This window comes from Dermacentor silvarum, chromosome 10, assembly GCF_013339745.2.
Source record: "Dermacentor silvarum isolate Dsil-2018 chromosome 10, BIME_Dsil_1.4, whole genome shotgun sequence".
In the NCBI taxonomy this organism is placed as follows: domain Eukaryota; kingdom Metazoa; phylum Arthropoda; class Arachnida; order Ixodida; family Ixodidae; genus Dermacentor; species Dermacentor silvarum.
Genome location: NC_051163.1, coordinates 30,436,470 through 30,446,885, shown reverse-complemented (window position 1 = coordinate 30,446,885; position 10,416 = coordinate 30,436,470). Strand labels below are relative to the sequence as shown.

At 47.0% G+C, this 10,416-nt stretch overlaps 1 protein-coding gene across 1 annotated transcript; it reads left to right on the top strand.

The window, feature by feature from the left end:
- The first annotated feature begins 1,840 nt into the window (after positions 1–1,840).
- LOC119431444 (GILT-like protein 1) lies at positions 1,841–9,312 on the top strand. Its single transcript, XM_049657015.1, has 2 exons — positions 1,841–2,163; positions 8,291–9,312. The coding sequence occupies exons 1-2, from the start codon at positions 2,047–2,049 to the stop codon at positions 8,870–8,872; spliced, it is 699 nt and encodes a 232-aa protein (XP_049512972.1). The 5' UTR covers positions 1,841–2,046; the 3' UTR covers positions 8,873–9,312.
- The last annotated feature ends 1,104 nt before the right edge of the window (positions 9,313–10,416 follow it).

Genomic DNA, 10,416 nt, shown 5'->3' with positions numbered 1-10,416 from the left:
TAATAAGGTAACGGCTTAAAGTAAATGTGTCGCATGACGTCATAGCCAGAGCAGACGAAGAGAAATTCAATAAAAAGCACCCGCAGAAAGGCAGCCTTGGTTTCGATTCAATACCCGATAATGTGCGAAATAGGAGCTGAGGCCAATCTTTCAAAGTGGGTACGTAGGATACGAGAGGAGAACAGTACGAAACTCTTGAGTGCGCATTGTCAAGGGCGAAAGAATTGCAAGACGCATAGCAACACGTCTATACTTATACCTTGGAGAAGACTCTGTCGCTTCCATGAACGGTGGCGACTTGTACCGTCTCAGGCAAACAGTAAATTTCAAACTGTCGGTAGTGGTATTGCGAGGCTATGCATGCCAGTATTGAGAGATCAAGGATACAAGCGAGAACACACAGACATATATGTGCACACAAACATACACTTGCACATCCAACACAAAATAATACACACACGCTTACGAAGCCACGCACACCCACACATCAAACATACAATAACCAAACACACATAAAGGCACACGAACACACGCCCGTAAACACACACACATCGAACACATTGAAAAACCCAAACACACACACGCACGTACACACATGAACGCACACATAAACAGCAAACGTACGTACACACACATTCAGAAGACACACACACATCAAACACACACATACGCAAGACACATTAGCGCACTTATGTGACTGGACTTTATGTTACTATGGTGTGGAGATGACTTCTCATTTTAATACTTGTAAGTGAATTCTTTTTGATATCTATATGTCAAAAGGAGCAGCCGGCGCCAATTAAAGGCGACATCTCCAAAGCACCGTATATTAAAAAAAGGACACACAAGCACGCGTGCACACACACATGGATACATAGACAAACACACACAGGAAGAGAGACAGAAAGAGACGCTCGCATGTGCGCACACAGCAAACAAGCAAGCAAGCACACATGTCGCGTAATATGAAATCGACGCTTGCGTGAGCTTCACGACACGACTTCGTGACCCTAAATAACGCGCCACAACCGCAGCGATTGCCGACAGAGACGGTCAGGCAAAATCAGCCTTTAGCAACACTGCCTTCACTGCCAATACATGCGTCAAATTCTTACGCCTACTTTTGTACAATTGAGATTGTGACCCTAATTTAGTCTTCCTGCACAGTCCATTCTTTCAATGTGACTTTTGTAGCCCTCGTAGTCAGCAAGAAAAGACCCATGTAACACCTCAATTACTGAGTAGTCAACAGAAAAAAACTTCCTTCGTAAATAATACTGCAGGAACCCAAAATAAACAAATGATTACTTCGGGAAAACTCTTGGATTGCCCACGCAACCAACGGCCAGAACATTTTTTTACAGCTAAGCTATGTATGGCTAGGATCTGGAAAAAAATGTGTCCGAGTTATTGACAAAACACAAACATCATGTGGCCCGATCCGGGTGATAGTGCATCTTCTTCTTTCTGGAGTTTTACGTGCCAAAACCAGTTCTGATTATAAGGCACGCCGTAGTGGTGGGCTACGGGTTAATTTTGACCACCTGGTGCAGAAAGGGTCTAAGCACAATGACACATACGCCTGTGGGCTCGGGGACCTGTAACGCGCCCTTGAACTACCTTTGTCACACGTGGGACCCAAAGAGACAAAAACAATGCACCGGAACGATGAACGATGAACCATGAACGGCGGCGCCAACAGGAATGCGCATTCAGCGTCGGTGTAACAAAAAAAAAAGAGAAAAGAAAAGGCTTTAGATGCTTTACAATCGACCTATCAAGCCTGCTTCCCGGACGGAATCCCATAGAGATTGTAGAACACACCAGTGAATTCGTCCACTCTTCAACTTTCTTTTTTTGAAATATTGGCACAAAGAAGACGATGACGAAGAGCAGTGCCGCCGCCATCGGCGCCGTGCACGCGATGCCTATGCGTCGCAAAATTCCCGCCTAAGCCCAGCGGCGTTTCACCGCTAGACCCGAGGCCCCACCGAGCCAGCGCCGGGTACTGATAGTCCTCGCGTCGCCGTCGACAAAGATTCGGCCATGGGGGCCGTTTCGCTGTGCTGGCTGCTCCTTCTAGGCCTACTCGCCTGCAGCCCGTGTCTTGGCCAGACCCAGCCGGAACCAGCCGTGGGCCTCTTCCCATCTTTTGCACAGAAGGTGGGTGCTGCGAACGCCTCCAATACGGCAGAGCACGGACAAGCTTTGCACACTGACAGCAGCGTCAGGTCTCGTACCCTAACCAGCGGTGTAATCATGTCTCGTAGGATACGTAGCACATTCACGACGCCCTCTATAGCCACTGGTCCGCTCGGAGAAAGGAGTTCCGCGTGTATGATCCAGGATATTTAGCGCTTCTGCCTCACAGCCATATTTAGCCGGATAATGCGGGAAAACTAAAGTCGGAAATAGCGATCAGCCGGCCCTTGTAGCATGCTTGCCATTAGTGTTCAATCGCCATTAGCTATCGCGTCATGGAAAGCGACACCCCCGTGTGGGTTGCACCTACAGATGGGGGCTGGGCTCGAGGTTATGTGCGCCTGCTCTAAATAGGAAAGCAGTGCTGGCCGGCAGGCGATAGGGCAGTTCGATTATCCTGCTGAAATATGCCGAGGCTGATTTTCTCGAACGACGACAAACGCGCGCCTGTATCAACACTTGATAACGCCCGGCGCATCTGGCAAAGCTTTGTCCGTAGTAATTGCCCTTTTGAGGAGCGCATGCCCTGGTACGTTCTAGCACGCCGACGCCCCGTCAGGTCAGCTGCTGGGCACATGTACCTAATGAGGAGCGGCGAAATTGTTGACACGAAATGAAAGCACGTCCTACTAAAAACTCCTTCCACTGCTCGCTAGGGTGTTTGTTACGGCGCTGCTGTTTCTATGCGAAATATTAGCTTTGCTTCCTTACAGAGAGTAAAATTATTCTGCTCTATATAGTACAACTAGGGTCCTATACTTTTTCTGGTACAACTGTGCAAGTCATATAGGTTCGAGCGCTGCCCTATGGAAAACGCTTCGCTTATCAAACGGGCGCACTTCTGTTGCCAATCAGAACAGCGTGTCATCTCCGTCATCGTAGCCCAATCAGCTGGCGTTGACAGATCTCGCCAGAGGCGGCAACTCTGTCTGACAAGCTCCAGGTGTCCACAAGGCAGAGCACTTACGCGCTTTAAGCAATGACGCCACACGCGTAGGACAATATCACATGCGTAGCTGGGTCACGTTTGTGTCTGTCCTTGGATATAGAAGTGCGCCTGCGCACATTCAGCCGTGACGTCGTGGCGTCTGTCTTCTTCTTTCTGGGGTTTTACGTGCGAAAACCAGTTCTGATTATGAGACACGCCGTAGTGCAGGGCTCCGGATTAATTTTGACTACCTGGAGTTGTTTAACGTGCACTACAACGCAAGCACACGGGCGTTTTTGCATTTCACCTCCATCGAAATGCCGCCGCCGGGGCCGGGATTCGATCCCGCGACCTCGTGCTAAGCAGCGCAACGCCTTAGCTGACTGAGCCACCCCGGCGGGTGTCATGGCGTCTGTCCTGAATATACTGTCCCACCGAGGCGCATTGAGATATACCTCCAGAGCGTAGGTCACTAGAGAGATTTAGAATTGGGGACTCGAGGCTCTGGGCGTTGGGTGGGCTGCTCTTGGGTTTAGAGGAGCAGCAGGGTTTAAGGATTGGGTCAAACGCAGACAGCCTTGGATCGAGCGCTCAGGACGCCGCAGTGGGGGAAAATAAAAAGGTGCTTGAAAGCAAAGAAGTGTTTTCTTACAAGGGGAAACGAACAGAATTCATTTTCGAGCAAAAAGGGCAAACAATAAAATGTAAAAAAAACATAATCACTGTGTTAGTAGTACGAATTAAGTATGCTGTTTTAAGACTCAAAGCGGCTTGGGGACCCGTGCTAGTTTACGATTTTTGGGCGTTGTGTCAATCGGAACGCAAGAACTCAAGACTGGCTTTGTTATACGCATGCGCACTTGCGGCCCGCGATTTTCTTGGGTCCCCAAGCCACTTGGATCCCCAATTATAAAAATCTGTGCTATCTCACGCACTTGTGTGTGTTTCATTTGTTTGTATACTTGGGTTTATTGGAGCACCTACCGAGTGTGAGCCTTGGCTTCACGTTCGTAGATCGATATGCGCTTCAATAAGTGTCACCCGCGCCTATCCTGCTTATAGTACGCCACCAGCGTGCTTTAAAAAGTTAATTCAGGCACGTGGACAGAGGTCTGATGCTTTTGAATGGTTGGTTGGCGTCCACGTCAATTTTTTGATGGACAGGGTGTCCTAGCTAACTTTAACCGAGCTATTTAAAAAAAATCTGGTAAAATTTACAATTATCTCACATACTGCGTTTGATCATCAGTTGTAGTCACCCTGATTGAGGGCACTGCCATCCAGACACGCAAAAGCACACTAACTTCATTGTTTTCAATTCTTAGTAGGCTTTCTTCAGAACCCAGAAAAAGGAACCACGTAGAAAAAAAGAACATTTGGAGTTTCTGAGCCGTTTGCTAACTTAAAATATAATCTTAAATACAAATAAAACAAATAGCCAAAATTTTGCATCATTAAACTAAATAGGCTTAACTGATCCCGCTTCAAAAATTTGTCTAACTCAAGACGTCTGCAAGCAATATAGCACTGATCTTGTGCGTCTAAGGTGTGACATTTTCATTTGAAAGTTTGGCTGTAGTTACATGAGATGCCCAATACATACCATAGCTCATAAATGTTCGTGGCCATCACAGTTTTTAATCTCGCGATGAGACGGTACTTGTAGTTTTGCTTCACGTCAATGTGATCTGACTTCATAGCCCTTAAGAACGCACATTCTTCAGCGAACAGTTGAGCTGTGCACTTGTTATTACGGAACTGACGCCATTCGCAAGATTTATGGCCAACCGCGGAGTTGAAGGGACAGGAAGATATACGTACGGCAATGATGGAGTATCTACCTTGTTGCTATAACCCTTGTCCCGTCATCTCCGTCGTTTGCCATGTTGAACGTAAACTAACCAGCGCTGCCTAGAACATTTTAAACATAAAAAAGACAAAAAAAAAACGCTAACCGTTCTTCACAAGTCGCTAGTTCTTGGCTACTTTCTACAATTGTTCCCGAAAGTGAATGCAACATTTCAAGCTCTTTCCTGAACAGAGGAAAGCATTCAGTGCTCAGGCGAATGCAAGGTGCAGGACATACAACGTATGCCCTATGCACGTAGCTAAATTTGTCGATGTTTACCACTAGAATTGTTTTTGTGCGGGTTTCTTGTCCCTACGTGAAGATAGTATTTCCTCCCATGCATCAACTCCAAGAAACAAGCGTCTGCGTGCTTTTGCCAGATAATGCCAAGACGCTGTGTGCTGATGGATGTTGCCATAAATGAGTCTTATTATAGTAGTAATAGCCACGCCTTGAACCTTGTTTTGCGTGGTCCTGATGTTTCTCTCTATATTAATGAGGAAGTAAAAACGATAGGATTGAACAAAAGATAAAATGGCTGTGCAAAGATTTACAAAAATAGGGTGTCGTAAGCGCAGCTCTATTGCTTTTGTGGCACGAGGGGGTTGCGTACAAGCGCCAAGATAGCTTGTTCGCGAGGACGTTGGGAGGCACTTAAATTTTGGGGCAGACACAGGCTGCTAAAGAAAAGCAAATGTGCGGAGTGTGACGGCCTCTTCGTTTAACGTTTCTGACACGAAGCGTTAAGTCGCACCTAGCATTAGACGTGCGGCGGTTGTATAGTTGCGAATGATTGCGTCATCCCACGTACAAGAGGTCGGAATTGGCCAACGGTCACACAGAAAAACAACAAACCCTGTCCAACATAAACGTCAGAATGATGGTTTGATGGATGCTTAACAGATTTGCGCAGTTGTAAAGTTTATCTCGATTAGCAGGCTACGCTCTAACTACTTATTTATTACTAAGATGAGCATTTCGGCAGTTTCGTCACTAAGCTGCATTCTGCACCGTAAATGCCATAGTTACTCGAATCTAGTACAACGCTTTCTTTACGGAAAAAAAATGCACGAGTGCCGGCGACCGGCTTAAATGGGAGGGTGCAGAATGGACGCGAGAGGCAGGCACTTAAGGCAACCTCGCGGCCAGAATATTAACGCGCGAGTGTTAAGGGCCCCGCGTACCAGAAAATCCGGCGTCGGTGTAGGCTTCGGCGTTAAGCATCGGCGTCTGGCGGAAACAGTCATGCCAAACCACATCATCCCGAACCACCCCGACCAGACGGCTTAAATTGCTTCTGTAAAAATGTCTTCCCAGTAATGCATTTGTGTTTAAAAGTGAACCCTACTGAACAGCACTTTAGGGGATCAGTGTAAGCTTTGTCTTTGTAAGCTGGCTTTCTCACGTTGGTATTTCAGTGAAGCTTACTCATAAAGAAAAATGTGATGAGAACGGAGCCCGATAACGCTATCGCGTTCCACTCTTAAAGGCGAAGCTTAAGCGTCCTCCAATTTTTCTATAGGTACTACACTGCAGCACAGCTCTGAGACACGTCGGCACACGACGCAATTTGGGAGGCCTCGGTTGCAGTTGACGGGTTGGCGTGTTGACAATTTGTTTGAACATTGCGTCCCGTAGTTAGCGAAGACAGGATACTGTGGGAAAAAAAGTATGTGACAAAGAATTGTTGAATATATTTTCATTCGCTTACATCAGAGGAAATTTTTTGATCGCACCTTCCGAACACCAAGCTTCCGCCTAGAATCGAAGCTGGTCCAGGTTCGAGTAAGTGCGCTAACGGCAAGAGCCTAATGGGTTTGGCGGTTTCGGTTGTTTTATTGCGATAGCAATTATATGGACACTCCAGGCGCATTTCTGCCGTCGCCGTGAGGTTCCGTATAAAGTCAACGGGCGATAAAATTGTCGCCGGGCGCCGTTGCTGTATGTGCGAGTGAAAAGCGTGCGACGGTGAGCCGGCAATCACGGCTCACGCACGCAAGGCGGGAAAGGGGAAGGAACCGCGCAGGATTCCAGTCGCGCACAACGCTCCGGAGGGGAGGGTAAGGAGGTGGAGGCGCCTCGCTTTACTGCAGGCGCGCGGTCCCGCCGGGCTGGAAGGCTCGGGGGGGGGGGGGGGGGGGAGGCCGCGTAGCATGCCGCGCGCTGCCGCCCGGGTGGCTGTATCTTGAAAGGCATCTGCGGAGGGGGTAGAGTCCGTCCTCCCTGTGTTTTCGCGGCTAAGATCGCGTTGATGCGAGCGCCGGCATGAAGCTCAATTCGCTTGCCGCTGCTGCCACGCTGAATCACTCCAGCGTTTTGACAGTTTCCGCGGTCATCGAGTGAGATGCGTTCGTGTTAGCTTGTGTGCACGTGACACCATGCTTGTTAATTTAGTTAGTGTGCGTATGTTTACAAGTTTACACGGCTGATAAAGCTATCCTTACTTTGTGTAGCTGCGCATTAATTTGCGATCGCAATCGATGCTTTGCCTTTCGGGTGAAACTTTGACTGTTTTTTTTAGTTCTGAAAGCAGCATCAATGTTTATTGTCTTTCTCAGGGAGCAGTATACACGCCATGCCTAGCACGTATATAGACCAAATTATGAGGGTATATTGGAATGGATAGCAGTGAGGCGTTGCCCCATGTTTGTACATACACACACGCATTCTTGCATGAATACTTGCATGCATTCATACAACCCCAGGGGGCCAAAATAAGCCGGAGTCTCCTACTATGGCGTGCCTCGTAATCATATCGTGGTTTTTCAAATTCAAAACAGTTTCTGCACGAGAGTTTAAGACCAAATGACATTCCAGGTGTATATTACAGCATCTTACAAAAGCCGAGTTTTACGCATAGAAATCCATGATGTGTCATAAAAAAATGCAAAAAGGTGTATTTGATGGCAAAGTAATGAAGTACATGAAATGACCCTCATGTTACATTATATATTGGCGACTAGAGTCGCACACCATTTTCACATTTTTATGGACTTTTCTTTGGGATGCAATTCCGAGCAAGTCCTCGTCAATTTTACTTAAAGGACTTCGAACATAATATATAATATTATAGTTTGTATGACAACGTGGTTTAACGAAGCGCTCTGTCGTACCTAATGTTACATCATTTAGACCAGGCATCTTAACATAATCAGAGAAGCAATACCGCGTAAGCACAACAAAATCAAAATAAGTTTTTGTATACTTCTGTGCGCGCACATTCTCATCGTTTTCGCCCGCTTAAATAAAGAACGTGTACCACCGTGTTGCGTTTCCAATAGATGCAAAACAAGACTACGTTTCATTCGCAGGTGAACGTGACCGTCATGTACGAACCGTACTGCAAGGACAGCTCGTGGTTCATCACCAAGCAGCTGTTGCCCGTGTACGCGCTTCTGAACAAGCACCTCGTCGTCGAGATGGTGCCGTTCGGACGCACGCGCATGAAGGAACCGCAGGGCGCCGACACGACCGTGGCCTTCACCTGCCGCCGCGGGCAGGCCGAGTGCCAGGCGAGCATGCTTCACGCATGCGCAATCACCCTCTACCCGGACACCGACAAGCACTTGCCGTTCATTGCGTGCACGCTCAAGGGGAAGAAGCCCGAAAAGAACGTGCAAAAGTGCAGCGCCATGCACAAAATGGAGAGCAGCAAGATCGTCGGCTGCGCCTCGTCCCCGCAGGGCAAGATTCTCCTGCAGAAGATGGGCTGGCGCACGACGTCCTTGCGACCAGCCGTCAAAACCGTGCCCAGCGTGGTCATCGATGGCGAATTCGACAAGCGCAACCAGAAGAAGCTGCAGAAAAAGTTCAAGGAGACCGTCTGCAAGTACTTCAAGCAGCCTGTACCGGAGCCGTGTGTGGTCAAGAAGAAGGGCTGGTTCAGGGGTTGAACACTTCTTGCGACGGCCCCCTCTTTGCCCCGGAAACCACCCCCACCACCAAATTTAGCTCTCCTAACCATTTTCAGAAGTGAAATCTAACGGCAGCGCCAGATACCGAACAGACGGAGCCTCCCGTCTTTTTGCTGAGTTTCTAAAACCCTGTACTGTTCCTAAGCGGTTCAGAAAAAATTCGCAGCCGAAACGTCCCTCCCCCACCTTGTTAGCCCTGCCGCGCAGACTGCGGTAACACGTACAACTGGCCCTTAAGAAATTGATAGATCGCATTTGGAAAAGAAGATTCAGCCCTTTTACTGCCTGTCGGCCTGAGCATCAAGAGTAGTGGACCATCTAGCGGTGAAGGCGAAAGCGAAGTGGCCAAGATTCGCCGACGTAAATCGTTGTATAGGCGACGCGAGGAAAATAAAATTCTCCATCTGGCCGGCGGTTATCGCAGCGTGACCTGCCATGTGTACACGCTGTCGTGTCGTTGGTGCTTCGATGCTCAATGCTTTTTTTTTGTTGGTTTCCGTGTGTTTTTGCAGTACCATTCCTTTTGGCAAGTCATCCGTTTGGATGCATTGTTATCGTAACAAATATGCATCACCTGATCCTAATGTACCCTTGCCTAAGGCATATTTATCTTCCTGAATTTGCCGCATGTATCCGACTGCGCCTATTGTGTATAGATTTACGAGGTCGTCTTTCAACGCTATTAGAACTCCCTTGCGCTTCTTTATACAATTTCTGTATAAATGAGTAGTTTTATTGCAGTATAAATTCACAAATATAATACGTTCCTGTCTTAGGTTTTTGAATACTTATTGTTTTGTGGATTGCTTTTTTGCAGATAATTTCATTGTAATATTTGTTGTACTTCCCGTTATGTATATTAGCTATTTGCGTAATCCCTGCCGAGAGTCTAGGTGCAAACTTCGGATTTTTACCCTCTCCTGTAAAATACAGAACCTGAGTTTTATTTTGGAAGAAATAAAAGATTCTTGGATTTTGAAGCAGTAATTTGTGATAAACAAGAAATATTTAAAAAAAGTACAAGAACTTACTTTGCAACTGATCACCCGTGCGCAAAAAAAAAAAATCACAATTTTAGTTTATTCATTTTCATTTTGTGTTAAACACCATCTCGTTTTCGAGAAATTATGAATTATAGCGCATTCCTCTATACACAAGTGAGAAGGTGTGGTAGCAAGCGCAGGTTGCCAACGTCTCCCACTGATATGTTTGCTAAGTTTATCTAAGCTGTATCTCGCAGAGCATCAAAGCAGCTAAAATATATTACCTTCAGGCTTGGAGAGAACATAAAAAAGGTTAATGCTACTTCAAAGAAACTTCACGCGCATAAGACGAGGATAGAGAATAGGCTAAGACACACGAGCGCAGAGTCATCTCTGTCCTAGTCTCGTGCCCATAAAGTTTTTCACGTCTTATCAACATGTTCAAACAGTCGTCTTAGTTGATGCTACTGTGATCTCTGTCGCACTTACGTTGGAATGAGCGCCAACACCGCCAAGCTACCGAATTCGGGAAAAAATATT

Excerpts from the sequence above, each read along its gene's own strand:
- LOC119431444 (XM_049657015.1), top strand. The coding sequence starts at position 2,047 with ATGGGGGCCGTTTCGCTGTGCTGGCTGCTCCTTCTAGGCCTACTCGCC. Across the intron at positions 2,164-8,290 it reads TCCCATCTTTTGCACAGAAG|GTGAACGTGACCGTCATGTA; the intron begins GTGGGTGCTGCG and ends TTTCATTCGCAG.